Source organism: Myodes glareolus, chromosome 13 (genome assembly GCF_982192425.1).
Source record: "Myodes glareolus chromosome 13, mMyoGla1.1, whole genome shotgun sequence".
NCBI lineage: Eukaryota > Metazoa > Chordata > Mammalia > Rodentia > Cricetidae > Myodes > Myodes glareolus.
In genome coordinates this window covers 5200159-5219344 of record NC_142038.1, presented here as the reverse complement: position 1 = coordinate 5219344, position 19186 = coordinate 5200159, and the positions used below count along the sequence as shown (strand labels likewise).

Sequence of the window (19186 nt, the reverse complement as noted above, 5' to 3'; positions counted from 1 at the left end):
TTACTAAGTGTTCTGAAGGAAGAGACCGGAGGTCTCAGTGTCCTTGGTTGCTGAAAATGGGTCAGGACAACAACTTCAGGAATCTAGGCGTAGAGTCAGGACATCTCAGGACCAGTACTGGGTGTTCTTGGGGGAGCCGCCAGGTGCCCTGGAAAGTGACAGAAGCAGACTCTCCTCCATGACTGAGTGGAAAGACAGCCAGGCGATAATAATCAAAAGGCATAATTTTTAAAGCTCACAAACTAGTTTTCCTCTTTGCAGCAGAATTCATCCTGAGAGCCGCAGGGCCTGAGCTGCAGTGAGGCCTCGCCTACCGCCTAGCCATGAAGTCCAGGCTCGCAAGAGGCCCACGACAGCTTCCAACAGTATGCAAGGATTGTCTGAAAAAACTACCACAGTCCATCCAGGGACCGAGTGGCCACCACCAAAGGACGGAACTGTGGGAATCCTTGACCCCCACTGGAGGTACCAATGTTAGCTATCACTTTTAAACATTCAGTACTTCTCAACTGAATGAAGTGTGTCCGCACACAAATCATGGAATGGCGTGTCTGAGTACAATTTTTGTTGGTTGATTGCGTACGCCATACCTCTTGTGGTTGAAGTAACATCTCAAAGGGAACACAATGACGACATGACAAACTGTGTAAATCAAGAACTGCGTGTGGGTTTATTTTACATTTGAGAAAACAGTGGGTTTAATTGTGTGAACCAAAATGGACTGTACAATATTAATGACGGGACATCAAAATGTATAATTAATAGTGCATTGCTTGCTCTGTTTTTATTTATTTATTTTTGTCTGATAGTTCCTCTGAGTACATGCATCTGAGAAGACGCAGGTGCCAGTAAAATTTCTCTATTTAAATCAAGCTGCAGGAACTAAATTTTATCCAAAAATTGTGGTTTTACATTATATACACAGAAATTTAATATAAAATGACAATATAAAAAGTTAAAAGAGAAAGCATACAGCCAGAAGGTACAAAGAAAGTTGGAGAGATTAAAATGATATGATGTGTAACATACAGGTGTGTGTAAGCTGACGCTGGCGATTTACAAGGAGAGGATCCAACATTTGCCCCATTTTTTTGTTTTTTTTTCTGTGTTTTCTTTTTTTTTCATTTACCAATGCATCACGCTATAGAAAGGTCAGCTGATACCAAAGCTTACATTTGTAAATAACTATAAACTGCAATATTTTACAGAAAAAAAGAAGAAATAGCATTTTTTACACATTTTTTAAATAATAAGCTTGCATACTTTTTTGCCAAAAGTGGCATTTTTCAGCATCCAGAGGGTTTGGGCGCAGTGGCAACTGGGGTATGCGTTGTTTTTGTTTGGAACATGTAAAGTGTGGCTTCCTAACCCCGTGAGTCCTAGACAGCTCTGTCTCCCACCGCTGCATGCATGGCTCTTCCAAACCAGTCCTGCATATAAAAGCTCAGTTTTTAATTATTAAATAAGTTTTGTGTCTGACACAGCTTTTGATCTGAATGAGAAGCCTTTAAGCGCCTTTTCCCCCTTTTTTCTTTCTTTTTTTAATTTTTTTTTTTTAAATTTTGAGTGAAAGGCACAGAGATAAAGTCCTCAAAGGGTTAAACTTGACACTACCAGGTCCTGTGACCTTTATTGTCATGGCAACTTCGTAATTTTAGGATGTCTCTTTATCGCTGCCTGTTTGCATCTTTCTTTACCGCTAAACAATGTCTCCGAGCGTGCCCCACTATTTCCTACAAAAGATAGCTTAACAGCAAGAACGGGTGCTGAAAATAAAGGTCAGACTTTGACTCACGGAAGAAAAAAAAAAGAAAATAACATGCACAGATCAGACAAAGAGCATATAAATATAACTACAAAATATGTGTAAGAAAAACCAAGTCCAGATATAGGCAGTTCAGCAACAAAGGGAAAGACTGATTTCAGCGGCTCAGGCCAGGCCTAGTGCAGCACAGCGAGGCGGGTAGTGCAGTGTTCCGCAGTCTGGTATACGTGGACACTATTGCTTCTCCAGCTCGGTCACATAGATCAGGTGGTCCTCTGGCGACTTGCCGTGCGTCTTGCTAAGGTGCAGTTTTACTGCGTGTTTGCTCGCAAAAGTTCGGTTGCAGAGCTTGCATTGGAATGTGGAGCCCAGGTCTTCCTCGGCTGACCCCAGCGGGCCCAGAGTCTTGTTGGCGAGCACTTTGGAGACGCTCTGCTGCTCTTGAATCTGACTGAGTGGCAGCTTGGAGAGGTCCTTCAAGCTGAAACCCAGGTGCGTCTCCAAGTGGCTGATGTACGTGGAGGCAGTTCTGAACTGAGAGGCACAATCGTTACAAAAGAAAACAGGATGCCCTGTGTCCAGGTTCTTCAGGAACTTCGTTCCCCCTGTCCTCCGCAGCTGGTACTTGACATTGGCCAGCCAGTGGCTGATGGTCGTCATGGAGAGACCCGTGAACTTGGAAATGTGCACCCGCTCCTGAGGACCCAGGTCTGACATGATGTACTTGCCTTCTGCTGTCTCTCGAAGGCTGGAAGCAAACTGGGCCTGGAGGATGAGCAGGTGCTGCGGGTTCCAGTTGGACTGGCGCCCCTTCCTCTTGTGGACGGGTGACAGCTCGTCCAGGGCCTCCTCAAAGCTGCTGCCGTCCGCATCCGACTTCTCTGACACCGTGGAGGGTGTGGAGGACTTGGGAGTCAGGCGGCCTGTGAGGTTCTTCACCATGTCTGAGATATCCATGAGGGCGCTCTCCCGCAGAGGCGAGGACACAGCATCGGTCACACCGGACACCAGGGGCTTGTTCTTGGACTTGGTCAGATCGATGGGCTGGTCACTGTTCTCATAGTAGTAGCGGTCGATGGCATCAGCCTGCTTGGCAGGGGTGGCGGGGTAGACGGGCTTGTCCAGCATGCTGTTGCTGATCTTGTAGAGCATCGCCAGTGGGTCCAAAGAGGGGCTCACGGGCTTGGACACCTTCCCCAGGTGAGTGTTCATGATGGACTGCAGAGCGCTCAGGGGGTTGATAAAGGAGGGTTCTGGCGAGTGGTCCGTGATGATACCCAGGTTGCTGCAGCCGTTGGTGACTTTCGCTTTGAGAGGCTCGGTACCATTTGGGGTGTGAGCATCCAAGGGACCTTCCTTCTTAGCCTTCCCAGTTTCCGCATCTGAGCCCTTCTTCTGCGGCTTGCTTCCAGTCTCCTCTGTCTTGGGAAGATCTTTATTCTCCTTTGCCACAGGGGAGGCGGCCTTGACAGGGGAGGCCTTCTCCTTCTCCGCGGGCCTCTCCTCCTTCTTCACGCTGACCTTGCCTGTGACTTTCTCCACTAACTCCTCCATGGCTGACACATTGCTCTTATGGGGTGGGGGAGTGAGGCTCCCTGGGGAGTGCAAGAGGGCATTGTGCTCTGTGGAGGACAGTGACTTCACACTGCTGGCATAAGAGGGCTGTATCTGTATGCTCTGCACAGCCGACGGCAGCGGCTTCACTGTGCCCGGCAGCTGGTAGGCTGCGTGGATGCTGGGATAGCCGCCCCACGAAGGCGCACCATTCTGGGCTTTGCTGATAGCTGTGGACACAGTGTTCTCAAGCGACTTTAGGATATCTACACCCCCCTTGGGGCTATCATCCAGGTCTTCCTCACGCAAGTACTGATAGAGGGTGGTGGGTTCGAACTTCTCCGTGGTGTCTTCGGTCTCCTCCTTGATCTTCCTCTCTGCATCCCCAGCAACCGGAGGAGCTTTCTCTTTCTCCTTCTCTGGCTCCTTCTTTTCTTCTGAGGCTACAGACCCTGCAGGGGACTCGGGCTGCTTCTTGACACTGGAGGCAGGCAGCCTGGTGTGAGTGGTCGGGGGCAGGGGGATGGACTGGATCTTCTCTTCTACCACGGGGTCCAGCACCAGCTGTTTTCCTTTCTTGGAGGCAGACGTTGTCACCTTTAAGAAGTGGCCAGTGACCATCATGTGGGCCGTGAGCTGCTGCAAGGTGTCGTGGGAGCTGCCACACTCCATGCACTTCAGTATCTGGGCTTTGCGAGCCTCAAACTGCCACGTGTAGCTAGCACCATTCTGGTAGCCGTAGCGGTTATTGGGCGTGACATACGGGTTGGCCGTCTTCTGGTCCTTGGATGACTCGCTCAGTGCAACCTCAGCGGCCATGCCTGTGGGCTCCGGGGAGCAAGGGGATGCCAGGTCCTGGAGCGCTCGCTTCTTGGTGGACGGGACCAGTTTGGTGATGGCTGGCACGGGCTCTTTCAGAGGCACTTTCTGGTAATGCTTTGTTTTGATCATGTGGACGCTAAGGTCTTGCAGGGACTCAAAGGAGTGTCCGCAGTACATGCACTTCAGCACCTTCTGCGCATCCTCCTTCCCCTCCATCTCCATCAGGGAGCGCTTCCTGGGCTTGGACCACCGCTTGGTCTTCTCCGAGTCCTTGTCCCTGTTGTCGTCTCGGTAGTGGCCCGTCTCATTCATGTGCACCGTCAGTTCCACCAAGGTGTCGTAGGCCGCACTGCAGTCCCTGCACCTGAACTTGCTGGCCCCTGTGAACACCGAGCCGTACAGCTTGTTATTCTGCCGGTAGAGCTGCACCGTGCTGAACAGGCTGGGCTCCGGCAGAAGCCCATACGACGAGGTCTGCTGCAGCGTCTTGGCCAGGGCGGCTTGGTGCCAGTCATACCCGGAGCTGCTGTTGTTACTGGTGGTGCTGCTGTGGCTGGTGCTGGTGCTGCAGCTGGTAATGGCCGTGGTGGCTGTGGTGCTGGCGGTGCTGGCGGTACTGGTGGGGGGTGTAGGGGTAGGAGTGGAGCTCTCCTTCTGGCTGGCATCGTTGTTGCTGGTGGTCGAACCGGACTTCTTTAAATCCAAAGCTAGGCTAGACCAGCAGGACTCTGAGAATAAGTTCGCATACACGGCTTTGATTTGTGCCAAGCTGTCCTGGGGGTAGGAGACACTCTCTGGACACTGGGGCTCCTCCTTCTCCTCTCTGGAGGAGGAGCTTTTGAAATGGGCCAGCTGGTCACTGTTCTCGCTGAAGGGCGAGCCATAACCAGCTTCGTGATTGGTGGCAGTGCTGACTGGGGAATTCTGATAGCTCTGGGCCTCTTTGATCTCTGTCTCCTCATTGCACACGAATTCGCTCTCCTGAATGTCCAGAGACAGCCCACCATCCTCCACGTGCTCCTCATCTATTTCGGCTGCCTTCAGTTCTTCCTCGGGAACATAAGCTAGGGGAGAAAAATGAAGCGCAGTTAGAAGGAGTAAATCATCTTCAAGGACGCAGCCTCCCCAGCAGTTAGGTGATCTTTAAAAAGATGTTTTTCAGCCAGGCTCTCAGACTACAAGGCCACCTCAACGTCAGCTCCATGTGCCTGCCCACCGGACGGCAGCAGGGCAGGAGTAAGGCCACACTGAGACCATCCCCCACCAAGATCAGCACAGAAGCCCAAACCTCCACACTGATGTCTCTAACCTCCTTTCTTCCTATTCCATCCTTCCCTCTCTCCCTCCCTTCCAGACAGGGTCTCAAGTACCCCAAGTGGGCTTTGAACTCCTGGTCCTCTTGCTTACACCTCCTGCTAGCATTATAGGCATGCAACACCAAAGTAGCACCCCCTTCTCAAAGATAGTTCTGCTGAGAGGCTAAGGACAAGCAATGACTCCCACCAGTGCCCCGGGGGGGGGGGGGCTCCTCCCACATGCTGTCCTCACGTGACTTGCAAGCCCTCTGTGATTTCTATATGTCAAATTTGTTGACATCAGGAGGGGCCCAGCTCTCTCTTTAGGACAATATATTTGCCAGGCAATATTCTGTGGTTTCCATAAATAAAAATTCTCCTTCAAGGCAAGCAGTAAAAATAATATGGTTTTCACTAAAAACAAATGCTTATCACATTGTGAGTCTGCGGCTAGGGACAAAACACAGTGCTACCTATGAAAGACGGCCGCAGGGTGACCAAGGCCACCGCCACACACCAATACCCAAAGCAGCGTCACACACACAGCACAGGAAGAAATGAGGCAAACATTCATCACATGGACAGATGTGGTCATCCACCCCACGGAGCAGCATCCAGTCCCAGGAAGGAAGACACTGACCCCTGACCCTGCGGAGACATGGGTGAGCCTAGAGGACTGCAGGGAGGGAGACTGGCTACAAAGGACAGACTCTGCCATGTGCCCTCATGTCAGGCCCGCACCGCAGTCAGGTTCGCAGACACAGAAAGACGGGGGAGGGTGGCAGGGTGAGTCTCAGGGCTACAGCTTCAGTTTAGCAAGATGAGAAAAGGTCGATGGGGAGATGGGAGTCACAGCCTAGCAGCAAGAACGTTCGGGATGTCACTGGACTACACCTTGACAAACGGCTACAATGGTCACTCTGATGTTATGAAAACTTTACTGTAATAATTTTTAATTATGAAAAGGCAGCAGTGTAGGCCCCAATGGCTGCCACGGGCCTACAGCTGCCTGCAGAACTTCAGGCTGAAGGACACATAAGGTGCCAGGCGAAACCTTGATTCTTACTTAAGATCATTTTAAATGCTTTGATATGTGACATATTTTGCTACTGACATACTTTTTTACCACCTCCTAAACTTACTTGAGCAATGTGCTCTCCCCCCCACCCCGCTGCCCTTCCTTTCTCTGACAGAAAAGCTAGGTGACCGAGTGTTGCATGGAAAAGTAGGAGATTTGAGGTGGAGGTTTCTCCGGCAAGCTCCTATTAAAATGCACCGACGTGACCCGAGAGGGGCGTCTCATTAAACATGATCACTCATTATCACATTATCAGAGCCAGATCCTAAGGGAGCGTGGCAAAGAGCACCAGCATTTGCAGAGAGGAGTGACAGGAGGGACAAAGAATATCTCTGTGCCCCAGGGGAGGGTGCCAGGCTGGGTGAAACACTGGGAATCTTCCACGCCTGCAAAGGAAAGGCACCAGGCTGCAGGGAAGCAGGCATTCACTGTAAATAAATGACTGCCCCTATAAAAATAAACACACATGACAGTGTATGCACAATCACATAGTATGTGTAAGCTCATTCATGAGAGTGCATATACTTCACACACACACACATACATACATATATATGAACATGCATATAACAGTACATGCACAGTCACCCCATCCATATGAACACATGCATTACAAATACATGCATGTTCATACTATGCATGCAACCACACACATGAGGGCACAGATGCAGTCATCCATATGTGCAAGAATAAACACAATAGCACTATCATTCCTGTACATGCAAGAATACATGACAGCATGTGTGTGATCGATCACTCCTGTACACACTTGACAGCATATTCACAGTTATCTATATCTACAAATATACATAGGATAGCACATATATGATTATGCTATACATGTGAACGTATGTGTGACTACTCCACATGTATGTACATGCATATGGAAGTACATGTATGTGTGAGCACACGTAGAGTGATCACCCCATACACAGAAGTACACACATATGCACACACAGTGAGAGATCATTGAATCTGCCACATGATGACCCTGGGGCCCTGCAGAACACCTGCGTACACCACCTCTCTACACTGAGCCTCTGCCATCAGAGCACACAGGTCCGGGTCCCTTCACAGCGGGGTGGAGTAGCGGTGCATTAACAAGCCAGCAATTACAGTTCTGCCTATGCTGTGTCACATGTGAGACATAAGCAAGAGTGTGAGGTCGGGCGTTGTCTCTGGGCATCAACTCCTGGGTCGCGCCCCAAATAATTCTATAGTCCTGCTAGGAAATGGAAGGCCTGCCACATCCTAAGGTGACCACCACCACCACACATACATACATTTCCATTCTGCTCACAAGAGCTAAGTGTTTCAGACATCCAGTTCTGGTATACCATATGGAGCCCCATAAGACCCGCTTCCCTCATAGGAAGCTGGGCTGGGCTGTCCTGGGTGGGGAAAAGGTAAAGGGTACAAAAGGTATGGGCAGTGGCTGGAATGTAGACCACGGGTGTCTGATATTGGCAGCCTCTTCCCATGCCACCCTACATGTCTGCTTTCCCCTTTGTCTAAGCAAAAGTGTAGTTACGGGGACCATAACCTCTTCTAGGCTTCTTTCTCCATGTCTGCACGCTGAGGCCCCTAGACTTAGCTGACACGTAACCATGAACAATCCCACAGTGCCAGTATAGCAGACAGTGGCCTGGGGATGGGGAACAGAACCACAAGGCAGAGGGATGCCCACGCTAGGGGCCATTCTCTAACCACAACCCCCTACCTGATACCCGCGGCCACTGTCAGCTCCCTGGAAGGCGGATGTAGAAGAGATGTACCACACCTGACCCTCAGAGCTATGTCCTGGGGAAAATGAAGCATCCTGAGTATGTCAGGATGAGGGAAGGGGGCAGTGCACCACCATGGAAGCTGGACCCTTGATGCCCAGGTTTCTCTCTAGCCCACTTAGATCATCTACCTTGCAGACACCCCTGTCTCGAGGTGGCTTCTGTTTCTTCTGTTGCATATACTCCTGGGGGTGACAAAGGTCAACAAACCCCATGGCTATCATCCCTGTGTAAACTTTGACACCGTCTAACCCAAAATCTTCAGTCTTGGCTATACAGTCTAAGATGATGTGAAATGAAACAACTGTTTCATGCACGGAGACTTTCTGAACAACATCACTGCCCAGAACATTTATAAAAATCCAAGGCATCAATAGTGTGGAACAGCCAAGGGAGCAGAAGTTCACGCCCAGAAGGAAATGATAGTCAAACATTAAAACATGTGTTCTTGTACATAGCCAGTTGGTATAGCGCTCACCGTGCAAGTATGGGGGTCTGGATTTGAGTTCAATCCTTAGACCCCATCCGCAAATGGCACATTATAATCCCCGCACTGGGAGGAGGACACAGGTGGATCCCTGGGGCGCTCTTCTCAGAGAGCTTCACCTAGGAGCCTGATCAGGCGGCAGATCCTGTGGAATGACACCTAAGGCTGACTTCCAGCCTTAACAAGCACATGCATATACATACACCTACATATATGCACATGTGTACACACACACACGCATATGCCATGATATAATGTCATGGAGGAAGTCAAAGACAAGGAAGGCAGAACAAAGGTGTGTGGCCAGTACAATTCGGAACCCTTTTCAGAGCATGTTAATGGTGGTGTCCTCCAGCTAATGGATGTATGGGATTTTAAAACATTGCCCCAAGTGCCTCCTAGTAAATACTGGAACTTTCAAAACGTTCTCCAAAGTTTTCCATTCAGATCACAGTAGTTATCACCTGCCATTTCTGAAATCAGCTACACATATGTAACTTTCCCTGAGCGCCCAGTGGGTGTAGCCACCACCGAGTCCAAAGAGCACTGAGAACAACTAGTGCCCACTGGGAAGGGACAACGGGGAGCTGCGCTCATCACTACTCTCACTTCCTGTAACGCCGACCGATCAATCTGGGCTGCAGTGGTCCAGGACCGAGCATGTGTGGCCCCTCCCCAACTGTCCAGCATGCCCTCATCCACCTCCCTGTGGCTCATCCCTCCATGTCTACAAGGAGTGACCCCTGGGAAGACAGCTGTGGAGCCTTCTGCACAGGCAAGTAGGCAGTTTGGCCCTGTGGTTTTTAGCTGGTGAGGTTCACTCCAGCCTTCACCTCTAATCTCATGCTTCCCCTCGCATCCCACGCTCTTCAAGTTCCTTGTACCCAGAGTCTTCTACTTTTCAGCTATTTCGGTTTGGCCCATGTGTATTAGTGTACTGTATCTATTTTTAGTTAGTTACTTTCCCCTGTAACACGTGAGGAAGCACAAATCCTTGTACGATGGCTGGGGACAGGCATCTGTCTTCCAGTTCTTACCTCTGCCCTGGCTTGAGACCACCCTTCAGATCTTTCTACTTTCCAGAGCAGTGGCTGAGCACCCAGCCAGGTCCCAGCTGCACCTGTGAGAACCTCACTTCCAAATGCCAGAGGCAGACAGAGTTCTGGCATCCCCAGCCAAATAAGAATCCAAAACCTGCAGAATTTCCTTTCAGTGTTCAACACCTACAGAGAAAAGGGGTGGCCGACAACGTGGGACAAAGGTCATGAAGAATTCCCCAGCCTGGATTCTGCAGGTTGACAGCAGGAAGGGTTTCCCACACCCTGACTTTAGTAGTCACAAAAGCAGACCTGTCTCAGTCAGGAAGAGATGCACCAAAGGCCTCAAACTGCAATACTTGTCATGCAAAAGCAGGTAAACCCAGTGACCCTGGAATTTGGGGGTGATCCAAACAAAAGGGTGCTCCCAGGATGCCTGGAGAAACAGGGAGCACTTGTACTAAACACACCTGTATTGATTGGGTCTCTGACCCATTTTGAAGTGGTTCCCTTCTAATGGACAGTCATCTCACCTGCCTTTGACATCAGTCTGGCACAAAGAGAGAAAGAAAGAAGGGAAGATAACTCAGGGTCTGTTGATCTTTGCGGACAGGGTCAGTCCAACACACAAACTCATTCCTTGGGGCCTTGACTCCTCCCAAAATGCAACCATGGCAATGAAGTCACTTGTAAGGTTATAGAAATCACTGTGGTCATTATGCCCAACTCTGGGTTTATTTGTTGCCATGATTTGAATGTTTCTGTTCCCTGAGAATCCACCTATGAATTCTAATCATCAGTGTGAGGGGATTAGGCAGGACTTTAGAAGGTGATCAGGTCACAAGGGTGGATCCCATGTGAGTAGGATTAGTGTTCTCATGAAGAAAGGTCTAGAAAGCTGCCTTGCCCCTTCCTCCACAGGGAGACAAAGTGAGATAAGTAAGATCTGCTGATGCCTTAACCTGGGTTTCTGGCCTCTGAACTGGAAGAAATTCCGTTTTCACCGTTTCTATCTGACCCGGTCTCAGTGACCCTGATACGGTCACAGTGGCTGGAAGGCACCAAGACACCTGCTCATCGTGTTACACCCGGAAGACACACACACAGAATAAACAACACATACGGACACGCCCACTGGTATAGTCTTGTGCTGCTGTGGAAAGGCAGATGTCCAGCTTAACCATATGCCACTCAACCTACTCGGGGGACAACAGGAAGAAAATCACAATCAGCCTGTCCCCAGAGAAGCTGACCCAGTATAGACAGTGTCCTAATACCAGGCAGGACATGTGACCCAGTAGGTTACCTGGGGTCCTCTTTCCATGGGCCTTCCATCCGCGTCACCAGCTTTAGGAATGTTCCATAGCACCAAGGAAGAAAGGCAGGAAGCCCGAAGTAGGCATTAGAGTGGTTCCCAGGAACCTCTCAAGGGGAGGGGCAAATCCACAGGGGTGAGAGCTTGGGGAGTCTTTCCAACCATGCTCTGTTTTCCTCATTAGCCCCTGCCAAGAAGAGTGGGCTGTCACCGGGAAGTGGAGGTTTTAAAGTATCAAATAAAAAGCCCAGGTCTTTAGTCGCTGCTTGGTGACTGCCTTACAGTGAACACCAACTTTGCTATTGTATTGCCACCTGGTGAAACTATAATCAGACCAAATTGCATGTTTATCTACACCAAACTGGGTTTTTTATTGTTGTTGTTGTTTTTCTTTTTTTTTTTTTACTGGCAAATGTGATACTCATGAACAGATGGCCGTTATATCAAAATACATTTACTCCAAGGGACCAATTCACAAAAGGGGCTCACACACACCTAAAGGAGGATGTGTGGCTTCAGTTCATCATAGAATCTTGCAAAACACAACTTCTTCCAAATTTATAATTGATCTCTTGTAAAGTAACTTCACCTTTGCCATGCAGAGAGCAGGTGGTTTTGATGAGAGTCCGAATCTATCAGGGGAAAAAGATGCAGAGAAAGCAGACACAGGAGAAGCACATCCCTTCCCAGTCTGAAAAGAACATAAAAATGCAAGCAAGATATACATTAATTTGCTAGCATGGTTCTGATTCCTTGCAGGAGAGCTGACGCCCTGCCAAGCAAGGCTGAAAGGCCACTTCTGCTCTGATGTGATAGAGACAAAAAGGTTTCTATCACTTTTGCAAATTTTAGATGCAGGTTGAGATTGTTAACGCACCATTTTGCTGAGGCATTCGACTTGCACCAGAAGTCTTCCTTTACTTAAGCCCCAGGAGAAGCCATCTTTAAGAACTGCAGGGTCGGTAAATAAAAATGACCTCCCCTCGATTCCAATTTTAATTAGGAATCCATAGGTAACTGCCCTAAGATAAATACAATTTCTTCTTTCCCTTATTGCCCCAGAATTCAATTTAAAATTAGCTTAGAAATAAGGAAGCACATTCCAGGACCCTTCCTGGTCTGCCCATTAGCAAATAAGATACTGATCTTTTGTTTCATACAGACTGCAGGTTACAACACAGTTTTACAAGAAGGGTAGCCGAGCTTGCGCATAAAAACAGTGGAAAGCTTCCCAAGATGTTGTCAGGAAGAAAAAGAAGAGAATCGGCACAGGAGAAACTCGGGAAGGCCAGTGGGCAGGGAGGGTGGACGGAGAAGGGAGGTCAAAGGCTCTCCTAAGCACTAGAGGACAGCTGCCTGCACACAGGTCCACAGGGAACATTCTCTGGTTCTACAAGATCAAGGCTCACTCAAGATGCATGAACCCAAAGACAAGCATCAGGGAAAGATACACTCACAGTCAAAACCCCAAGTCAGAAAGGACAGATCCCTTCCCCCCGCCCCATCCTAAGGCAGAGAAAGACTCTAGGTCTAATCACCTAGTATTAGCAAGTCCCCCCGCCAGAGCAGTGGGGCCCCAGTCTGGTAGCGTGTGACATCATGAAAACAGTGGACTTCAGCCAACAGGTGGGTCTCCCACAGTAGAAGACATAAGAAACATGATTCAGGACCAGGGTCTTTACCCTGACTTATACCTCAACCCACATGAAAAGCTTGTAAGAAACATCACCAGGCCTACAGTCACCCCTGCTCCCTGCTGTACTGTGATCCAGGGATGACATCTATGAAGTTCCTTCTGTGGGCCTCAGCTGGGGGTCCTGAGACTTGAGAGTGGGGGGGACAGTACAGGTCTCAGGGTTGAGTCTCCCTTAGACAAGTGTCTTATCTCTAAGTCACACTGGAGAGAATGTCGCTCACGGTAATGCCAGCTGGTAACAGGACACAGAGGGGGCGCCGAGGAGCCAGTTTGGGCGCCACGTTAGGGTACCTTTTCGTCTTTAAGTATGCGATGGGCAGATAAGGGTTTTCTAGGAACATGATGAACCAGGAGCCAACATAACCCACGAGGGTTTCTATACATGGTCAGAACCTGCTCACGAGGTCCCGCGGCAGTAGACTCCCCTTAAGTCTCTCTAATAAACATACTGGTGCCTGAACTGAATTTTATCTGCCCTATCACGACAGAGACTGCAGTTTTATCAGAATAATTAGGCTTATTTCTACTATTATCAGTGAATCTTCATAATTGCTTCCAAAAATGCTTTCTTAAAAGATTTTTTTTAAACAGGGGGAGGAGAGAACTTAGTAATTCAGCTTGCGGGCTTATTTATCACCACCCTTTGTTTTCAGTACACGTGACACATGTCTAAAAATCTTTTTGTTTTACATAGGCTACAATTTTCCAAAAAAAAATTTCATTTCCGTGTGTACAAATGTACTGGAATACAGTATGATGCTTGTAGAGGTTGCTGTTTCTACAGAGGAAAGTGTGGGAACAAAATACTTCGCAAGGTGGAAGGATGGCATTTTCAGCCGAATGGATTTCTAAAGAAAGAGTCGGATGAACCCCAGGAAAGTAATCCCCCCCATTGCATGTTCTCCAGGAATCCCCCGCAGAACCATCCACACCCCCTGCCCCCACCCCCAATGTGAAAATCTGATGAATGAGCACCCAGGAATTGGTAACTGCAGTATAAAATTCTCCTTTCACAATTACTTGCAGAAATAAATGACATTTCCCCCATCAACTAAAACAAAGACTCCGAATCATCATTTCTGCTATTTCTTTTTGTGTCAAAACAGCCTTGCCAGCCTCCTCCGCCCTTCCTGAGCCAGGCACGGTGGTGCCGATCTGGCAGGGTGAACACACACAGTGTGTCCTGCTGGGGGGCAGCGGCCCAGGGAGCCATCTCAGAAGCCACAAGAACACACACAGGCCAGCGGCCCTGAAAGGGCTACAGGCATGAGCACATACACATGTGTGCACACATCTGTGGAATGCTTACACACACAGGTGTATGCTCATGTGTGCACACTCGGGAAGCTTCTCATCCCCACCGTTCCCAAGATGAAAAAAGGAGAAAGGAATCTATAATCAGACTCCATTTTTTAAAAAATTAAATCTTGTTAATATTTTTTGTCATAAAATGTGCCTTCTGGATGCCAATGTGTCCCTAAAGATGTGCTGTCATCCTAGCAACAGTAGATTCTGTGCGTTCTAATGAGAGTGGACAGAAGGCAATGTATACAGCCCTGTTACAGCTTAATGTGACACCAACCATGTGTGCCCTGATGGCTTACAACGTAAATACACACATATTGTCTGAAAAAATATTTTCATCTCAAATCCTAACTATATAATGAGGCGCAAACATCGTATCTTTGGCAAATTAGATAAAAACTAAATTTCTCGATTCGCAGCCCAACATTGTTTAAAACATCTTTGTTTCCTTAAAGAAAACACAGCCCGCTCTTGTCAACAGTCATTTTACAGACAGCGAGAAGTGACGGCTGTATTTGTTCTTTAGAGGCTAAACCTAGTAAAGTTCTGCCTTCCCTTGAGCCTTACTAACACTGGCTCTGAGCAATTAGGTCTACACCCCTCCCTGAACCCGCGTCTTAATCTGCACCCCAGTTATGCACAAAGCAAAGGTGTGTTCCTGCGCCACCCTGTTTTGTATTCCATCAGAGGCGAATGCTCCCAGAATTCTGCCTCCTCATCCCCATTGTTCCCCGGGCAGATGCACCTAGGTGTGGGTGCACGGCAACAAGCTGAAGCTGAAGAAAGGCTTCCCGGAACACGCGCTGCTCTCTGGAAGGCGGCATGGAATCCACTATGAAAAATCAAGAGGTTCCAAGCTGGTTGCCCCCAACACCCTGCACCAGGGCAGAGTGTACACCTGTGGCTCTGCTCTCTGACAGGAAGCATCTGCTGAACGACGGAAGCCATTCTCAAGGAAAGAATGCTCCAAATGTGGGTGGCTGGAATCTTTCACAGGCCGGCCTTCAGTCCAGCACAGCAGCCTGACTAAACAACTGTTTTCGCTTCCTCTGTGTGTGTCGGGGGTGAGGGAGGAGGAAGGGGATGTATGTTGGACTTGTATGTAGTGTAGGCATGTATTCATGTGTGCACATAGAACGTGTGTGCCTGTTTGGGAAAGCCAGAAGTGTCTCCCTCAATCGCTCTTCACTGCATTTATTGAGACAGATTCTCTTGCTGCATCCAGGGCTCGCTGATTTTGCCAGTCTAGGAAGCCAGTTTGCCCCGAGGATCTCCTGCCTCAGCTTCCAGAGTTTGCTGGGCTTACTGGCACACCTGTCCAAAGAGTCGGGTGCTTTATCTACATAGCCGTTTTCCCGTTCCCGAGGGGTTCCCTTTTTACCCATGGGGATGTCAAGCACTGCAGTTTGGGTAGGAGGTGGCAGTGATCCTGGACACAGTAATTCAGCCTGAGAATCTGTCAGATACTCCACATTCGTGCGTTAATTTACACAGCCACAGGCTCCTGGGCACACCTGAGCATCTTTTGCTGAGCAGCCAGCAGCCTGCTGCTGTTCTAGAGGCATGGGGCTCTTATGGAGTCTGTGGCGGCAAAGAGCTAAGTTCCAATTTAGAAAGATTTCCAAACAGCATCAGCAATTCATATAAAATGGCTCTTCGCAGGAGTATCTTCCGGAAACACATTGGTTTTTACCGGCAAAGAAATAGCCGTTCCAATAGCGAATTATTTATAATTAACAAGAAAATAAGGAGGGCAACAGCGGTGCTCCCTCCCCTTACATCTCAGACAGGATCCTCCACCACCAAGGAAGCTCACTCCGGTGGTTTCTGTAGCTGGAGATGACCCTCGCCACACCCCATTAGAGGAACACACCGAAGTAGAGCACCCCACCTTCTCCCTCCCAGGCTCCCTTGCAGTGAAAAGAGCATGTTATTAGCAGAGGTCGACCAGGGAGACTGAGGAGCCGGTGTGGTTCTACGGCGATTCTATCTCTGAGACTCACTGGCTCTTCCTGTTCCATCTGATAAACTATCCATCCCAGCATTCTCATTAGGCTCCCATCACCAAAGGGAGTGGAGATGAATCCGTCTGGACCCCCTCCCCTTTCCTCTCTGTCGGATGATTTCATTGAAATGTTCATTTTCATCCCTGCCGGCAACATTAGAATGGAAGTATTTAACCTGTTTCCATTACTTATACAAATTGCCATTATGGGGTAGGACAGATGTTAGAATCACGCCATATAACTAACTTCCGTACATCCTTTACGGAGTGTGGGGAGCGGGAAGGCGGCTGGATCGCATTATCTGACTCCATCACGTGCGCTCCGCTACCGGATTCATTAACTTTGCACATCAGCTTTTGCACTTTCTGCCCGAAAAATTCCCAGGCTGTTTGGACTCATTTAATTTGGAGAGAGAAACCTTTGTCAGGGGGTAATGTTTTGATCAGGTGTGTTGGGAGAGTGGGGAGGGGGAGAAGGGCGAGGGGAGGAAGGAGAAGCAGGAAGAAAGAACTTGGAAGGGGAAACACCTTGTCGAAACCCTCCCTTCCCCAGGGAATGATGAAAGGGAAATCGGTTGGAGCCCCTGGTACTCAAAGACGGCTGTCACTTCAGATAGGCGCGGGCATAACTCACCTCGACAGGTGACACCGTGGTAGAGCAAAATCTTGCTGCATTATTGAGCGTGCTAGGATGGGACTCGGGAAGACTGCATGCAGGCCCAGGATGCCTGGGGCACCCAGGGAGGGAAGTCGGCAGGAGTGGATTTTACTTCATTTGCCTCCTGGAGTAAGGGGGGGGGGGCAGTTTCCCAAAGGATAAGTGGGCGCAGAAACCACAGTCCAGGCTCAGAACATCCTTCTGGGGCACCCCAGCTCTTGGGAGGAATGACACTCCTTGCCCACAAACTAGTCGGGACTTGCATTTAAATTTTCTATGTCGAACACTAATTCCTAGTCTGAAGACATTTCCTCCACTGAACACGTCCAGACAGCAGCTAGAGGCAGCATGCTTAAAAATGTTCAAGGTGGAGGCAGCGGGATTTCTAGGGAGAGACTCTACACCCGGAAGCTTCATTCACGGTGCGCAAAAGCCTGGCAGATTATATTCTGTATGTTTATACAGGAGAGTCCTCCTGAGACCAGCTGATCCCCCAACCACAACATCTCAACTAAGTCTTATGCTTCCTCTTTCTGTCCCTTTGCCCCCCTTGGTTCTGTCCGTAAAACCGTGGGAAGGAAACATTGAGTGTGCTTAAATCAATGATGAGACTACAAGATGATAGAAAGAAAGATAATGTATATTCCAAGAATCTAAACAATATGACAGGAGTGGGCTCCAAGGCACAAGGCAGCAAAGGAGATGCAGGAAAAAGCACACACACATGCATGCACACACGCACGTGCATGCACACGTAAACACACACATGTGCACGCACACATACACACACACACGCACACGCACACACACACACCTCTAGAAGGAGAGGGAAGCCCATTACTGTCAGCACCAGTATTTTCTCCCTTGTGGCAACAGTGAAACCCAATGTCAAATAGAAATAAAACACGCTATCTCGATGGAAAAGAATTCCCTTTGAGATGAGGATTCCCTCCCTACAGAAGCAGCTCATTTGGAGAATGAAGAATACAGCATTATCTTGAAGGAAACAACTGATTTGTCTGGGTTAGCACTGCAAGCCAACAGAGCATCTCACCAGCACCAGGGCTGGCACGGGAAGAACACTGGGGTGTGGCAGAGGATCACTCATGAGCCACACACTGGACCAGGCTCGGCACCAAGCACTCCACAGTGCCTTCCCTGTCTTGAAATCACCCTGCCTCTTTCCAGGTGAGGAACAGAGACACAGAGCTTAATTAAGGAGTTCCACACAGTCAGGAATACGCAAAGGCCTCTCCCCAGGAACCTGTTCCCAACCTAAGCTCTTGATACACCCGTGTGGCTGCTCAGCAGCATCTTCCATCAACAACAACAAGAGTCTCAAGTTCAAAATAGACAGTAATGGAAGGTCTCCATCTTCACTGAGGTCAGCAACACTGACCCTGGGCAGCCCCGCCTACAAGCTGCAATCCTGGTCATCACAGGCTACAGCGCAGGACATTTGAAGGCCTGCCAGAGCCCCATGGGACTGTTTCAGCCACAACTGGCCAGATTCTGTCACACAGACCAAAACCAGGTCAGTACTCTCCAGAGAAGACCTGAGAATGTGCACGGTGACAGATGCCTGGTGCTGTAAGTGTTGTTCACGTTTCTGTCAATCTTCACCCTATTACCGTAATGCTATGCTGTATGTATTGCACTCCCATAGAAAAGGGAGGCCTGACTGAGTCAGTGAAGCTGACCTTAGTGGGTAAAGCTTAGTCAGTAAGGCTACATTAAGTATGAGGACCCAAGTCCAACAACCAGAATCCATATAAAAAGCGGGTCATGATGGTACACACTTGTGATCAAATACTGGAGAAGAAAACATGGAAGGATCCCCAGGGCTTTCTGGCTAGCCAGTCCAGGAATTGGTAAGCTCCAATCATAGTGAGAGCTGTCACATGTTTATGCACTTGTGCTTGCACACACACACACACACACACACACACACGGACACACGGACGGACACACACACAAAAGTCTGGTCCTAACCGTCTCTCCTAACCATTTCAACCCAGGTTCCCTCTATGGGATCCCACTTGCTCGCCATCATTGGCCTTCCCACTGAAGAGGCTCCTGCCAAAACACATGGGCCAGCCTGCCAGCACTCTCCCTGCTGTGTGGCCTTTGCCTCCTATGGCTTCGCTATGGTGGCATGAGGTGGCTAGGGGCCCTCCTGCTGGTGTGGGTCTCCCGGAACATGGACCAACACCTTGGCAGATCTTGGCAGCTAGCATGGTGCCTGGAACACAGCAGATGCTTCAGAATCGAAGGCCAGAAGAACGAATTGGGGGGGGGGGGCAGTGACTTAATTCAGAGCAAACTGACACAGATAAACGCATGCTTTTTCACGCAGATGCAACGAAGAACCTTTCTGAACCACAG

General features: G+C 49.1%; 1 protein-coding gene across 1 annotated transcript in view; it reads right to left on the bottom strand.

Moving 5' to 3' along the window:
* Positions 1–647: 647 nt before the first annotated feature.
* Positions 648–19186, bottom strand: part of Tshz1 (teashirt zinc finger homeobox 1) — a 71357-nt gene continuing 52818 nt past the window's right edge. The window contains exon 2 of the mRNA XM_085676353.2: positions 648–5205. Within this exon, the coding sequence (XP_085532479.2) occupies positions 2000–5205 (3206 nt within the window). The 3' untranslated portion in view covers positions 648–1999. The remainder of the gene's footprint in view (positions 5206–19186) is intronic.